The 17,713-nt window shown below is 41.7% G+C and overlaps 1 protein-coding gene across 1 annotated transcript; it reads left to right on the top strand.

The window, feature by feature from the left end:
• Nucleotides 1–2,988: 2,988 nt before the first annotated feature.
• Nucleotides 2,989–5,036, top strand: LOC102699970 (3-ketoacyl-CoA synthase 6-like). The gene has a single exon (XM_040525046.1). It carries the CDS (start codon nucleotides 3,064–3,066, stop codon nucleotides 4,534–4,536), a length of 1,473 nt encoding a protein of 490 aa, XP_040380980.1. The 5' UTR covers nucleotides 2,989–3,063; the 3' UTR covers nucleotides 4,537–5,036.
• Nucleotides 5,037–17,713: the final 12,677 nt, after the last annotated feature.

Here is a 17,713-nt window from a genome sequence, read left to right as displayed (position 1 = left end):
CCCAGTGGCGACCGAAATTAATTCGTCTAGTTTATTGCATGTTTCAATATGAGAAACACTAGTCTATTGAAAGATAACTGGCCATGTGTTGGTTTTGAACCATTGAAAATGTATTAACTATATTTTCTCGTGATGAACAAACTGTCCACAGATCTATATATGTACGTACTAATGTGTTTGTCCATAGATAGAATTATATAGACCAGAGCATGGATGACCAAGGGAACCAGACCTCAGATTTGTCTAGCTAGACTATGTTCTAGTCATACCATAGAATTGAACGTACCTGGGCAATCACATCTCAGATTTGTTCCTTTATAGCCAAACCACTAGCCCATTGCTTGGGATTGTTGTTGTTTCTTATTATATTAAAAACTAAGAAACCTAAGTGAGTGTGCAAGAGCACCAAGATCATTCAAGTGTTTATTTGAGTAAAAGATTACTGAGTTTTCGTGTTTAATTAATGCGTTCTTTCTCATAGATTCGAGTGAAGATCATTCAGGTATCTAGTCAGTGCTAGGTTGTGTTCTTTCTCATAGATTTTTCTCAGACTTTTCCTTCACTTTTGCGTTCACACTTTCCAAACCCTTAAAACCATGTTTTTTTTCTACAAAATGCTTCAACATAAAAGTTTACCATCTTATGTGTTTTTAGAGTAAATATAAGTATTCCTAGTAATCTCTAGAAAGGATGGGAGAAGACAAGGTATTATTTTAAAAAGTTTGGATATTTTCTGCCTGGAGTCCTGCACTAGCTCATGAACTGTGTGGCCATGAGTCCAGGAGAAAAAGGTAAACTTTGTGTGGTTGCTCCAACGAGTAGCAGTGTATTGCCACACCTATCTTTTCATTTCCGCTTATGCTTATAAACTAAAATTTAGATTTTTTACCTTAAATTTGGAATTGAATTTAGGATATTTTCACCGAAGATTAATTTCTAGCATTGGCTTTTATATCGCTAAGAATACGCGTATAAAAGCTTTATTCACATATTATTTTTCCTTTCTAAATATGTTGTTTGCCTTTTTTTCAATCACCCCCTGAATATAAAAACACATTGGAGAAAAAATTGTTTGTGTCTGTTGTTCGAATATCAATCTTCTACTTATTGCTAATTACATTCAACTCCTTGATCTATTCGCTTATTCTTATAAGCCAAAATTTATGTTTATAATCTTAAATTTAGAGTTGATTTTGGAGTTCTTCACTAAAGTTTATTTTTCAGTCTTTGACTTTTAAATCGCTAAGAGTACATGTGTAAAAGTTTTATTCATAAATTATTTTCTGTTTGCAAATACGTTGTTTGAAAAAGGCCAAACAATCCCCTTTTGTTAGCTTGAATTATTATTTGGTACATCAAACAGGTTCCAAACTTTGGGCCACCGTAGCTTTAAAATCTAAACACATATGCTAGTTCATTTGTTGCAATTAAGTCTTCAGTTTTAGCCTAAATATTTCGAAACCTATTCATCCCCTCCCCTTTAGGGTATTTTTATCCTACAACAAGAAGTATCAAATTCTCTAGTATATGTATTTTGCCTTCTTAAACTTGAGCTATTAATTGGGAGGTATCAAATATAAGGAATTGTAGTGGCTCTTGATGCTTACTTAAGGACAGCAAAATTACTCCAACATATAATACTCCCTTTGATCCAAAAATATATCATTTCTAATGTAAAATTTCTTTTCCTAAAATATAGTCATTTCTTGGTGTATTCTATTCTAACCCAATTATAATCATCACTCATTTAGTTTCTACATTCCTTATATACACAAATTATAACCATTTCCTATTTAATTTCACATGTTTCTTTAGTTTCCGTGGAAAAGATTTGTGAACGCTCTATATCATATACTATTGGTTTGAATTGTTATTGCAAAACTACCATAAAAAATTTCAAAATTACCAACGAAGCTATCCTTCAAATGGTATTCTTGTAATATAGAAAAAACCAACGATAAGTTTGCAAAAACCCATGCCAACTATCTACGCTTGAAAGCGAATTTGAGTAGTCTTCCAATCATAAGGACAACCTAGCTCAGTTGGCAAAAAGTTATATAGAAGAGAGGTCACATCAACGCGTACGGTCATATATTTGAAGTATTAAACGTAGTTTAATTATAAAACAAATTTTAGGTTCCGCATGGAAATAGCGATACGAATTTTTTGAGTCTAATTAATCCGTCATTAGCATATATTGGTTACTGTAGCACTTATGGCTAATCATGTACTAATTAGGATCAAAAAATTTGTCTCACGATTTCCACTATAACTATGTAATTAGTTTTACTGTTCATGTATATTTAATGTTTTATTTAGATGTTTAAAGATTCGATGTGATGTTTTTTAAAAAAAAATTAGGTACTAAACAGGGTCATATAGTTCCTGGCTAAACCGGTCAATACGACATTAATCGTCGCGGGAAAAACTAAAGCAAACCTAAGTAGACACCTATAACGCGCAGAGCGATTTGCACCAAAAATGACGAGCCTAGCAGGCACAGACAGCTGCTACGACCACCCCCGGCTAACTTAACTTACCTCTTCGTTTTCCACGCGCATATTTTTTGGACTGCTAAACGGTATTTTTTTAAAAAAAGTTCTATAGGAAAGTTGTTTTAAATATCATATTAATCTATTTTATATTTTTTAAAAAATTAATTATTAATTAATCATGTACTAATCTACTACTACGTTTTTCGTGCCAGATAAGTTAACTTATCACACGGTTAAGTTAAATTAGCAGGTCAAGACAATGGAAACACGGGTCTTAAATTAGCAGCATCGATTCATCAGATTTATCGGTGAACCAGCCCATCGATGGCTAGCGCCTCGCTACCACGGACCTGTGCGAGTAATGAGACCACCCCCCCTCGCCTCGCCCCTCGCTGCCTGCCCCCACCAACGTGCGTTAAATTCGTTGCCCGCCCTCGCTTTAAATTCCTCTCCACTCTTTCTCTCTTTCCCTCCACAACTCAACGCTCGCTTCGGTACGTTGCCCGCGCACGTACACGTACACTCCACGCTGATCGATCGGAGGCGGAGCCGCCACCGGATCGACACGATGAGCGCGTCGCCGACCCAGCTGAAGCGGCTCAAGCCGCTGTACCAGCACGTGGTGAACAACTTCCTCGTCGTGGTGGCCGCGCCGCTGGCGGTGGCGGCGCTGGCCAACGTGGCGCGGGCGGGGCCCGAGGAGGTGGCCGCGAGGGCGCGGGCGCTGCGGCCGGCGCACGTGTTCCTGGCGGCGTTCGTGCCGGCGGCGGCCGCGACGCTGTACCTGATGCTGCGGCCGCGGCCGGTGTACCTCGTCGACTACGCGTGCTTCCGCACCAAGCCCCACTGCCGCGTCCCGTTCGCCACGTTCCTCGAGCACGCCAAGCTGGTGACGTACGTCGAGGGCGCGTCGATCGACGAGCGCAGCGTGCGGTTCATGACGCGGCTGCTCGAGCGGTCGGGGCTCGGGGAGGAGACGTGCCTGCCGCCGGCGCACCACTTCATCCCGCCGTACCGGAACCTGGAGGCCTCGCGCGCGGAGGTGGAGGTCGTCGTCTTCAACGCCATCGACGACCTGCTCGCCAAGACGGGGATCAGCGCCTCCGCGATCGACATCCTCATCGTCAACTGCAGCCTCTTCGCGCCCGTCCCGTCCTTCACCGACATGATCATCAACAGGTACAAGATGCGCGCCGACGTCCGCAACGTGCACCTCTCCGGGATGGGGTGCAGCGCCGGCCTCATCTCCGTCGGGCTCGCGCGCAACTTCCTGCAGGTCGCGCCGCGCGGCGCGCACGCGCTGGTCGTGTCGACGGAGACCATCACGCCCAACTACTACGTCGGCAAGGAGCGCGCGATGCTCCTCCCCAACTGCCTCTTCCGCATGGGCGGCGCCGCCGTGCTGCTGTCCACCTCGCGCGCCAAGGCCCGCTTCCGCCTCTCCCGCGTCGTGCGGACGCTGACCGGCGCCCAGGACAGCGCGTACCGGTGCGTGTTCCAGGAGGAGGACGGCGAGGGCCACCGCGGCATCAACCTCTCCAAGGACCTCATGACCATCGCCGGCGACTCGCTCAAGGCCAACATCACCGCCATCGGGCCGCTCGTCCTTCCGGCGTCGGAGCAGCTCCTGTTCGCGCTGTCCTTCATCGCGCGGCGGGTGCTGAACCGGCGGGTGAAGCCGTACCTCCCGGACTTCCGCATGGCGTTCGAGCACTTCTGCATCCACGCCGGCGGCCGCGCGGTGATCGACGAGCTGCAGCGCAGCCTCGGCCTGTCGGACGAGCACGTGGAGGCGTCGCGGATGGCGCTGCACCGGTTCGGCAACACGTCGAGCAGCTCGCTGTGGTACGAGCTGGCCTACATCGAGGCCAAGGGCCGCATGCGCCCCGGCGACCGCGTATGGATGATCGGCTTCGGCTCCGGCTTCAAGTGCAACAGCGCCGCGTGGGAGTGCATCTCGCCGGCGCGCAACGCCGACGGGCCATGGGCCGACAGCATCTGCCGCTACCCCGTCGACATCCCGGAGGTGCTCAAGCACTAGCCACCGCCGTAGCTCCCCCCCTCGCCCACCACGGCGAGGCCGGACCGACACCGCCGCGACGTGACAGTGTGTGTGTGTGTGCGCGGTGGCCGGCACGGCCGGCCGTGCCGCAGCGCGTGGCGTGGCGTCGCCGGAGACAGCGTCCGACCGACCGGGAGGTGTGCGGCCTGGCCGCGTTAAATGCGGAGACTGACGCGTGCATGTGCTCGCGTACGAGCGGTTAAATCCCATCCAATTTATACACGTACGTATAGCCGTGGTCCTCTCTCTCTCTCTCTCTTTTGTTCAGTGTAATAACCTTTTGCTGTCCTCTTCTTCATTGTCTCTCTCTTTCCCTTTTGAGATCTGGCTATCGATCGATCTCTCACTCACCACTTATCTCTCTCGCAATTGATTTTTTTTTTAAAAAAAAAAGAAGAAGAGAAATGTACTGCAGGTTTGGTCAATTTATCAATCAATATGTACCAGCTGAAATAAAAACGATATTTATATCAATGCAACACAGATCTATGGGCACTGCTGCATTTGGCAGTAACTCCTCGCTGCTGCACACTCTGCCTGCATGGCATGCTGCTGCTTCTGAATGATGCTTCTATTAGGAGATACAGTTTTTAGCTAATGGGTGGATGCATGCTATGCAATTAGTGAATAAAAATATGAAAAATAACGAGATAGTTTAATATGAGTTATATCACTCCACAAACATGCAAGTTTAATTTCAACTTCTACAAATTATAGCAAAAAAACAAACAAAATTGAAACCAAGTATAGTATATTCATAATTGTTTTTGTTACTTTTGCTAGAACTTGTATAAATTAAATTTAAACTTGCATGTTCGTAGAGTAATATAACTCATATTTATCTATCTTGTCAAACTTTTTTATATTTTTTAATAACTATTTAGATGGTATGCAAATAACGGATGGATGTCCAACTGTGAGCTAAAAATTTGCTCTCTGCTCTTCCTTGCATGGACCTGATGCATTGACCTTATCGTCTCCGTTTTCTCCATTCCTGCCATGTCTCTGCATGCCACCTACTGGGACCGGAGTTATTGCATGGGCGAAGAGAAGTGGAGTAGCAGCAGCGCAGCTAGCCAGCTCGTACCATTACTGGCAGTGGCAGCATTGTTCAAGTAGGAACAGGAAAAGATGGAGTTCGTAGCTAGGCCGGCCGGTCTGCACTGCTGGGCGCCTTGAATGAGACTCTGCCTCACTCACTACCAGCACAGTCTCATAATAATTTTATTTTTTATTTTTCCGTGTCTAACGTTTGACCATCTGTTTTATTTAAATTTTTTTATGATTAATATTTTTATTATTACTAAATGATAAAATATAAATAATACTTTATACGTGACTAATTTTTTTAAATTTTTTTACAAATTTTTTAAATAAGACAAATGGTCAAACGTTGGACACGAAAAAACGAAAAATGAGTTTATTATGGGATGGAGGTAGTATCTGCATGCTGATCAGTGGAGCCCCTAATGAGAAGAAGAACATGACGACGACGACGACGACGAACTGACGAAGAAGAAGAAGAAAAATACGGCGAGAATCTTGCAAACCATACTGTTCCGCGTTCGTGCAGCAGCTAGATCAGCTAGCGGCAGGTGATGGCGATGGCGTCGTGGTGCTGCACGTACTGCTACCGTTGGGGACCCCAAATGTCGCGCCAAGAACGGAGCTACCATGATCCACTGGCGCCATGCGGCATCCGTCCGGCACATGCCGCCATTAAAACCGGTGCCGATCGTCTCTGCGCTGGCTGGATAATGGTCCTAAGCTAGCTTATGCGATGGAGAGACGAAGTGAATCTTGCGACACTGTGGAGGAATGACTCTCCCCCGGCCCCGGCTAGCTCGATCGTCCTCTCTGCACTGCAGCAATATGGGCGCTGCATTCTGCTGAACGATTCATGGCTCCTGTCGATCGATCCATCCATTGCTGGTCAATCTGTCAGGTTCGGTGACGGTAGATACAGTCGGTAGTGGTAGTATATGTTCATCGCGGGAGATTAACTGTTACTACATCCTGGACAGTGGTTCTGACGAGGGAAAGAGATCATGAAGCCGCCTGTTCTTGATTCTAGAATGCATGCCGATGAGCCCATGACTGCAGCGACAAAACTGGCAGCAGCTGTACAAATCCATGGGCCATGGGCCATGGCATGTGCCTGGGACTGTGAAACCATATGCCGCTTTGGGAGTTAGGACGATGCAGGAAATATGTATAGTCCCCAGGTCCCAACCTGGTCACGGATAGAGAATTGATCATCTGAATGGATCTCTTCAGCTGGTTGATCTCCGATCCCTTAGACAGAAATATGCACTAATGTTGGGCATATGAACTACAGAACTAGACAACGACCCAACGTCAAAAAAAAAAGAGACGGAGTATCATCTCAACGTAAGACTTATTTGACTAGATTTATGTGAATGCTAAAAATATATATATATATATATATATATATGTATATATATATACACTAATATATATCGATCAACGGATGAATTTAAACATATCTAACATGCCTTACCATATGAACCGGAGGGAGAGAAGCAATTTTTTAAGCATATGTCCACCCGATGCTTGTACGTCATCTAAGATATAAAAAATATATAAAAAGTTGATAAGATAGATTAATACGAGTTATATCACTTCACAAATATGCAAGTTTAAATTTTGACTTTTACATGTTATAACAAAAGGAACAAAAATAGTTATGAATATACGTATACTCAGTTTCAGTTTAATTTGTTCTTATTTTTTGCTACAAATCGTAGAAGTTAAATTTAAACTTACATGTTTATGGAATGATATAAATCATAGAGTAGAGTACATGGCCGGTCCTTAAATTTGTGGCGTGGTACCACTTAGATCCATAAACTTAGAAAATACATGTTTAGGTCCATGAACTCATTTTAATGTCTAAAATCATAGACCTGGATGGTACATTAAAACGAGTTCATGGACCTGGATGGTACATTAAAACGAGTTCATGGACTTGGATGGTACATTAAAACAAGTTCATGGACTTAAACGTATATTTTCTAAATTTATAGACATAAATGGTACTGCGTCTCAAGTTTAAGGACCGGCCATGTAATTTACTCTAAATCATATTATCTTATCTTTTTTCATATTTTTAATAACTATTTAAATGACATACAAACACACGGGTGTACATCTATCCATGTTTTACAAACTATTACCCACGGAGAGAGTACGAATTATTAGGATTTATACTGTCATAACATAGAGTGCCAGCTGTGCCGATCGACCTAACTGCCGTCCCTGTACAACGTGTTGTTTTGGAGATCATATAAGATTTGGGTTGAAAATATAATTAAATCCAAATACAGTTACCTACTCCCTTCATTCCATATTAATAAATATTTTGATCATATCAAGTTTTGTCCATGAATCAATAAATATATTTTATATATGTATTTATATTCATTGGTATTCATATAAATATATAAAGAGGTAGAACACCTTATAACATGACATATATAGATATTAGACACTTTTTTGGAGGTGCAATTTTATCATCTTAGAGAAGATACCAAGAGTTATTGTATCTCTAGTTAATTTATATCTCAAATTTTTACTATAAATTTTGGTATCTAGATATATTTTCTAAATGATGGCAAAATTACCTATAGCTCCTTGCCACCATAACATCTTATAATTATCAACCCTTTTCGCTGCACAGTTTACTCTGTTCTTGTGGAAGGTCTCCTGCCGATCCTTGTGGCCAGAACATAAGCCAAAACATCGAGATTCTGCTTATCATGTTAAGGACATGCACAACGGTTGAGACTGCAGGTGTCTATTTGGTGCATACAAACACCAAAACAGACATATTATATAACAGTTCAAACAACTGTTGTCTGTTTGGTTGTCTACAGGTTCTTTAGTGCATGCATGCAAATGCAAATATGATCAAACACGCATGGATCTTTGTATAGAATTTTGTTGCTTTGTTTTTTTATTCAATTGTTACTTTGTTAATATAAGTGATTATCAGGTAAAAATAACACATAATATATATATATATATATAATATCAATTTTCATAGTTTATAAACATGTCTTCTTGTAAATAAGACATAAAGTTGTACATCATCAATGGAAATAAGGAAAATGCATTCTAGAGAAATATGCAATATTTAAATTCTTCTAAAATAAGTAAAACTGACTATATGCAGTGAGAGATATTGTCAATAGTACTTAGCCTACATTCAGCAATAGTACTACTAACCTAGATCTCTCTTTTCCGTGCGCACATTTTTTAAGCTATTAAACGATATGCTTTTATTAAAAATTTATTACGTACTAATCCATCGCTATATTTTTTGTGTGGGTTATCTAGCCCTATACCAAACGTAGCCTTAGTCTTCCTTTCTACTGCATGCACCAGGACATGACACACACTCAAATGGAGTCAAACCGGAGGAACGAAGGCGAACGCTCTGCTGCCGCGCAACTGATCCAGATGTTGACGACGATGCCCTGCAGCTCGTGTCTACAACGCCCGTCGACTGTCGACTCCATGTCTTGGAGCGTGAGCCATCGCCATACTGAATGAGACGACAGAAACCATCTCTTTTGTCACTTAGGCTTTGTTTAGTTCTAAATTTTTTTTCCAAAAACATTACATCGAATTTTTATATCTAAATAAAGCATTAAACATAGATAAATCAAAAAACTAATTGTACAGTTATGGAAGAAATCTTGAGACGAATTTTTTAAGCCTAATTAGCACATGATTAGCCATAAGTGCTACAGTAACCAACATGTACTAATGGTGGATTAATTGGGCTCAAAAGATTCGTCACGCGGTTTCTAGGCTAGCCGTGAAATTCGTTTTTTCATTCGTGTCCAAAAACCCCTTCCGACATCCGATCAAACATTTAACGTGACACTTCTTTCAAAAATTTTCTCAATCTAAATACCATCTTAATTATGTTCATGTAAGCCAATTTTGTCTTTGTGGCAACACAACGACAGCTGCCGTCTTGGCGCTTGACATTTCCCTTTCATTTTAATCTTTTAACCAGCGGAGCAGCCAGTGATATAATAGCAGTATCAGTGCCGGTGCATGCGCATCACTAACTTCAGTTGAGAGATAATCATAAGTACGATGTTTGGCTCAACCAACTTTTATAAATGTGATGTGCATCCCCCATGCATCCTATTGACCAGCTAGCCAATCGGCAGTCATCGCTGCCCATCTATCCATGCTACACACACTTGGTTCAATAGTACCACAGGATTTTTCAGAAGCCACGGCTGTCACGCAACTATCCACACACACTGGCAGGAGGCATGCCCCTCGACGGCTATTTGGTTAGCTGGATATATATATTTCTTGATGGGAGATGTTTATCTAGTTTTTTGATGTGTTTGGATCACGGACGAAGTTGAATAGGGTGGTCTCAGAAGAGGAATATTCTATGAAGATGTTGGATGGGTGTATCCGGCTAAATTGACTTGAGGCATGCACCTCCACGGCTAAGGGTATGTTTGTTTGGCTGGATATATATCCCTGAATGGGAGATGTTTATCCAGTTTTTTTATGTGTTTAGTTCACGGGCGAAGCTGGATAGGGCGGCCCCAGGAGAAAAATATAGATGGGTGTATCCGATTAAATTGGCTTGATGAACTCATCCACCTTCACAAACGGTATTCATTAGTGATTGTTTAGTGATAATTAGTGTGTTTTGTTATTAATTAGTAATTAACAAGTTTAAATTAGTGTTAATTGGTGATGATAGATATATATTATTGTTAAATATTTGTACTAATTAGGATAATATTTATGTTGATTAAATTCGCGCCGGCGCACAGCCCCTCTGGCCAACGACGGCGGCCGTGCACGCTGCTACCGAGCTCGCGCGCGCACGGCCTCATCAACGCGGCGCAGGCGCTGCAGCGAATTCGCGCGGCGAACGGGGCCGCACGACGCCGTCCGGCCGATCGAGCTGTGTAATTTCCCCGGTTGACAACGCGGCCCTGTACGTCCCGGGTAGGAACAGTGGACGCATTGCTGCGCAGATTAATCAAACATTGTATAGGAGTGAGGTGGGTAGTGCTAACGCTACGGCAGAACCAGCCATCTAGCTATTACGGGAGCTACTAGCCAACAACTGTAAGGGGTATTATAGCCTCGTAAAGGGATCATCAGTCCGTGATGAAAAAACCATCACCCGTCGCGTTCATCACAAATCACAAAAACATCTAAACATTCATCACTATCATTTCAATCTCATATACTACCATAAGGAAGATCGTTGGCAAATAAAGCATTGTCGGCTCGATCACCACCGTAACACATTCTTTATTCATAGATTATTTTTTGTCTATGAATATAGTGTTTGGCTTTTTCCAAAAAAACACACAAACAATCGTCCTATAGCTTTATCAATTTCACTGTCTCTTGTTTAATTAGACAAATATACCCATCCTAACCTTGTCGTTTCTTGATTTACGTGTATACTACACGAACACTCACACATCCACGAGTGTGTTCTCTAACCTATGCTTCTAGAGACTGGGTCAATGACAACTCTTCAACCTCACTTTTTAGTTAGAAGTATAAATTGATTTGATCCTCTCGACAAAAAAGAAGACAGCGCCTCGTCATTTGACTTTTTATAAGCCTAAGAAAAATGGTTTAGATAAAAATATTTTATGGGTAAAACATTTATATTCTAAAGAAATATCATCAACGAATGTGGGTTGTCCGAAATGAAATAATATCGTACAATCGAACTTTATCTTAGAAATTGCATCATCGTTAGTGCTCCGTTAGTAGCTCTTCGTTAATTGCCAAAAGATAAACAATATATTTAATGGTTGGATGAAACTTTAACAATAATAATATTTTCGGGATAAAATCATTTATACGATAACATTTCATATAAGTTGATTGTATTGCTTAGTCTTAGTTTGTTGTTGGTTTTTTTATTACTCAAAGTATAATGGTGATTAATTTCGATAGCATATTAATTTGAGTGGTCACGGGGGCAGATCTGTCAGACACTCGGACCGGTGCTGTCGTGCATCTACAACAAAATGCAGAGTGGCGCCACTATTTCAGACCTCGCAGAGTTGCAGGATTTATCTTGTCAGTTCAATAGTATAGTTAATTTCTAGCTCTAAATCATCTATAGTTAATTTAATAATCAATTCATATAATAGTTACCTACAAAACATATATTATCTTCTCTCACCTGTCATACACATGTTATGTCTTGAATCCGTACTATACAGCTGGCTACAAATCTATAACATGCTACTTTTTTTTCTTTTCTCTCTTATCTCCTTAAAATATATTTATAGCTGACTTTATAGTCTATAATTGTACTCCTACCTGCTCTCATCGAGCTACAAGCCTACAAATGGTTGCAGTCAAAGACCTGTCAGCTTTACGACGACCATGTGGGTACGTAGGAAATGCTAACGCTGTGATGCTGTCGGCTGTCTGATATTCTGATCTGTAGCATCTGTTTATTTCGCAAGCATCACACTGAAGTTGCCAGTATTGGGCCTTGTTGCACTTCTCATAATCAATACACTAACCATTTGGTCAGTATCCAAATTCAGACAGGCTAGAATGGGCCGAGCCCAGACCAAAGATACATCTTTCTTAGGCCAGCCCAATAAGCTGACACTTTTTCATATTTATGGTACTTTGTTGGTAAACAGATACGATCAGCTGCATAAACTTTTCACGTCATATATGTACTACAAACCTATAAATATTGACATTTGCTATTGTCTTAAATTAACTTGTACATCAATTTTCATGATTCAAAGTACTCTATGGCACATTGAATTTTGTTGTATTGTGGTCTGTTGTCCAGATCACTTGCACTGTGATCTTTTTGAGGGTGTCTACTACTCACTCACTCATGCCATGACTTTTGCATGACACGCTAATTTGACATCTACTTGATGGGGGGTCCAATTCTGGCTCTTTTTGAAAGCGTCAAGCCCCTTTACCAGCGTGCCAGTTTCCTTTTGGAAGATGTAGAGACCTTCACTGCTGCTTTTAATTCTTTATTTATTGTCAGATTACTCCTAATGACCTAATATTCTTTCTGAACCCCACTATACTCATTTGGACTCGATTAAACAATGATCTCCCCCACTTCAGCTGCACTGAAAATGCTCTCTTTGTGGCAATTGACAGTCTCTTTGCAAGATTCTCTGAATCCTCTGAAAACTGATAGGGCGGGCCAGTGCGCGCTGATACAAATGGGTAATTAAACTCATGGTGATAATTAACAAACTACCTAACAGGGTACTATTTTATGTAAGGTGTATGGTGGTGATGGTAATCTATGGACCAAATAAAATAAATCCGCTCGTGTTTGTTATCCATTGACGAAAACAACTCTCGTGAGATTTTTGGCTGCTTAATTAGATCATGTGTTCACACCCCGGTTACGACGACGACGACGACCAGTTTTCGTCATCTGACGAAACCGTGACAGTTGCAGAGAACAGGAAGCTCGATCGTCAGAGTCTGGTGTTCTTCATGGGTCAAACTGTCACAGCGTTAATTCTGAGAGGGATGAAGAAACCGGACGCCCCAACAACACACATGCCGTCCGCGATTTCTCCGTCGCGGTGGTGAGGTTCATGCCGACGCGCTCGCAAGCCACCAAATTAAACAGCAGCAGTAGCGAACGATCTGATGAATTTGTCAATGCCCTGATGCGTATATGTACGTCAAGATGATCTCAAACATGGGCTGAATGGCAGATGATCTGATCAGACCTGGAGACAGGGAAGCTTAGAATTGGTGCTCATAATTCAGTCCTTTTTTTCTTCATCAAGCTAATTAACATGATTCTCCAGTCTTGTTCTTGGACCTGATCAGCATGCAGTTCAGCGCTAGCTGCTGTTCGGAGTGAAAATTACAGGTCGAGAGGGTCCGGAGGAATGAACGAGTTGGTGTGGTCAAAGAATATAGCCGAAGGAGAAACTGCAGCCTTTGCAAGTGCAGAGAAGGTGCGTCGCTTCTCGCGGAGGAGAAAAAGTGCACAGGTGCTCGCGATTTGAAATCGTGCGGAAAATTGGATCGAATTAGCCATCTGACGACTGCATTTCTACCACTGTTACTTCCACTGATCCGGGCACTTTAGCAAGTTATCTTTGGTATATATTCTTCTGTGTCTGTCTAATGCTCCCATCACCTATCCGTCCATCTCTCTTGAATCTTAGGCCAGTCTTAGTAGAAGTTTCATGAACAATAAATAGGGTGTCATATAGATATTTTTAATGATATGACAAAGTATCAATGAAGAGAGAGATAAAATGAGTTTTATATGGATAAAACCTTCTATACACTGTTACCTAGACAACTTGTGTCTTGCATGTAACCTAGGAAACAACAATAGATAAAACTATGCATTGAGATAGGGGTGTTTTATCCTAGTTTCAAACTTTTTAGACATATGACTCCAGATAATCGTGTCCATTAAACTTATTTTGCAGTTGCTTTAGGCTACAGCGATAAGAGGAAGTTTCGGCGTATGGATTAATTGGGTGATGATGGCCGACCAATCGAGCTGCGCCTTTCAGAACGCCCAATCATGAGCCCTCATCTTTTTGTGTGCAATCCTCATCAGTAAAATCAGCCTTGTGTGACTGTGGTTTGACAGAACGTTAAGTGGTGGTTTCCTTTGCTAATTGGTTTCTACTCCCTCCCTCTCTGGTAACGCATTATTACCACTGAGCCACACTCACAACCACCGGCTATTTTCAACCAATAATCTCACAACGAGGAAAGCTTACGGTGGTGCAAATTCACTGATCTTCTTGTGCATGAAAGCGCGGTAACTCGTCGACGGCCATCCATTGAACTCACCGGCAGGCGGCACCGCGTGCGTGCTCTCCGGCGACCGGCCCCGGTCGTGCGGCTGCCGGCGACCTTGATTTGGGCTCGCTGATCAGTGCCAAGACCTAATTGTGCACGAGGGCTTTTGGTGTGAATTAGTACTACCAAGTCTCGCTTAAATTCATCCTGATGCTGATGTTTCTTTCGTTTACCGTCATTCTTTCTTCGCTGAAGAACTGAAAATTCAGATGGCTGGACCTTTCTCATCATCAACCTGCTCTAAGGCCTTGTTTAGTTTTCAAATTTTTTTTTCAAAAACATTACATCAAATTTTTAGACATCTAAATAAAGCATTAAATATAGATGAATTAAAAAACTAATTGCACAGTTACGGAAGAAATCTTGAGATGAATCTTTTGAGCCTAATTAGTCCATGATTAGCCATAAGTGCTACAGTAACCAACATGTGCTAATGACGGATTAATTAGGCTCAAAAGATTCGTCTCGTGGTTTCCGGGCTAGCTGTGAAATTTGTTTTTTCATTTGTATCTGAAAATCCTTTCCGACATCCGATAAAATATTTGACGTGACACTTCTCTCAAAAATTTTCTCTATCTAAACACCACTAATTGGTCTTCTTCGCCAAATTAAATGTCAGGTGACATGACACACTTCTGCTGCCCATCACAGTATATTTTAGCAGCAAAGATTTTCATGAGACGCAACAACGAACAGGTCAATACACCAAACTATATCCTAGCAAGAGGGGTAATACGTAGAACACAAGAAGTGGACATTGTTATTTATCTTCAGTCATATCAGAAACCATGTGTCCATGGAAAGGTCAATCAGAGCATGCTGCCCTCCTTGTATTTTCCTACCGATGCAAAGGCACCACCAAACCGGCCTACTAATGAGCATACCAAGAAATTCTTTGGAAGCCCATTTGATAATTGTTTGCAAGGGAACAAGAGAGGCAGCCGATCTTCCATGTCACTTTGTGCAGAAAGGACACAGCAACGGTCCCTCCGATTGAATATTGAAGAGAGACAGCCTAGTAATTAAGCCATTTAACACTCTGGTTGGTGAAGCATCTACCGGTGAGCCTGTCTTTGCCCTGTGTGTTTATGTATGCCATGAACTGTTCAGTTCTCAGCCCCCTTCGATTTGTCCCCCTCTTCTAGAAGCTCCAGTCTTCAGGCCATCGAATGTGTATGTGCAGACAATGCAGAGAATTAATCAGCTACACATGGTAAAGAATAAGATAAGACGCAACAGGAAAAAAAATTAAGGATAGAACTGTGCATAGTTTGGTGCATGCAATCTCTGAAAGAAAGCAGCGCATTAGCATGCTCAAAGATTCAGAGTCCATAGTGATGCAGTTTTAGTTGAACTGAATATATTGCATCGAGTCAAAAAAGGTACCGTCTGTTCCTGTCCGAACACACCATCCATTTGATTGAAAACCAAGCAATTCAATGGCAGAAGTTTTGAGCATCTCGCAGGGATTTTTTACCTGTTTCCGCCAATAATTTATATCCATATCTTTGCATCCTTCTCGACAGTGACTTGCTGTTAAGATAGCACAGCCGCACAGGCAAGCGTGTAGTTCAGAGAGCAGCAATGCAACCATACAAATCCCGAAATGACAGGTGCCTAATACTGGCAGTGAGACAAGGTTTAAAGAAAGCAACACTTTACAGTTCCTTGGCTAGATGACAAGCTGTTTAGGTGCCTGAAATCCCTCCAAATTTTGTACCAGCTCCTGTACTGTTTTGCCCAGATCATCATCGCCAGCAATTCAGTATTCAGGTTAGCTGGAGCATTCAGGAGACATCATCCCTATCAGTGCCTTCTCAATTAGAAGTAACACAAGCTAGCATAGATTTGACTTGTCCTTGTTTTCTTGCGAGAAAAAACTCTGCCGTGAACAGTAAGGGCATGTGGTTGTTCTTGCGCCGGAATGATGCAAGAAGTTGGTGTCCAGTACACACTTGGTAGTGGCAGGAAAACTTGTGGTTAGGCAGCGCCCTGATGAAGCTAAACCCATGTAATCTTTCAGGATTAGGGACATGCTCATGTTAGTTATCCCTAACCATGATACAAATAATGGCACTGGTGCCAATATCCCTCCACAGATTCTGTTCTCTTCGCCATTTTCACATGCCAGGCGACGACTTGCTGCACTCTTAGTCTGAAAAAAAAGCAGAGTCAAATGGATAGTGATTAATTACTAACCACTGTTTCTATGTGAACAAACCAAAGATCTCCAATGCTTAATCATGAACCCAAAGTAGTTTTAGCATCTATGAATAATATATTAATTAGTAGTTCGACCTCGATCCTACGATGTGTACGCCACATATGTCGTAAGAAAAAACGAAAAGAGCACACGATTCGCATTGAACAAAAATTGACTTCAATATTCCAGCACATGAACCAGATAGAAAAAACTCAAAGTCGCACATTTATTTGATGAAATGCAAACATTATATATAGTACTACTAATTGGGCTCGTTTGCAAGTGACAATGGAGAAAAAAATTCTTTTTTTCTGTACACACGCTTCTCGAACCACTAAACGGGATGTGTTTTTTAAAAATATATATAAAAGTTGATTAAAAAATCATATTAATCTATTTTTTGAGTTTGTAAAAACTAATACTCAATTAAATCATATGCTAATGACTTTCTTCACTTTACGAGTACTAATTAGACTAGTTAGCACTACTAGGTGAGAACGAGCCCGTTGTTATCTACTAAAGAAACTAGGTGAAGAAAAAAATCTATCGAGAAATTGAATTAACCGAAGTTGATTGTGTTTTGCAGCCTTATCTTTTTGTTTCTGTTTATGTTTATAAACTAAAATTTATTTTTTAATTTTAATTTTGGAGTTAATTTTAGAGTTTTCATCGTAGTTTCTTTTTCATCCTTTATTTTTAGATCACTAAAAACACATATATAAAAGTTTTATCCATGAATCATTTTTTGTTTGTAAATATAACATATATAAAAGTTTTAAATCACTAACATTTCGTTGATTTTTATCTTGGTCATGGAGGTGTTCAATGCGTTGCTCCGCAAAGCTGCGGAGACAGGCGGTCTTCTCCCGCTCAATGACCGGGCAATCCGGCATCGGGCCTCCCTCTATGCAGATGACCTAGTCATGTTTCTTTCCCCCGTTCGTCAGGACCTTGAGTTCGTTCGAGGCATTCTCTCCGTCTTCGGTTCTGCTTTGGGCCTCTGCACCAACTTCTCCAAGTGCTCGATCACTCTGATCCGTTGCTCGGCCAGTGAGCTTGAGCTGACCTGCTCCTCCT

Source organism: Oryza brachyantha, chromosome 6 (genome assembly GCF_000231095.2).
Source record: "Oryza brachyantha chromosome 6, ObraRS2, whole genome shotgun sequence".
NCBI lineage: Eukaryota > Viridiplantae > Streptophyta > Magnoliopsida > Poales > Poaceae > Oryza > Oryza brachyantha.
Note: the sequence above shows the minus strand (reverse complement) of the source record. Positions and strands in the feature narration are given on the sequence as shown.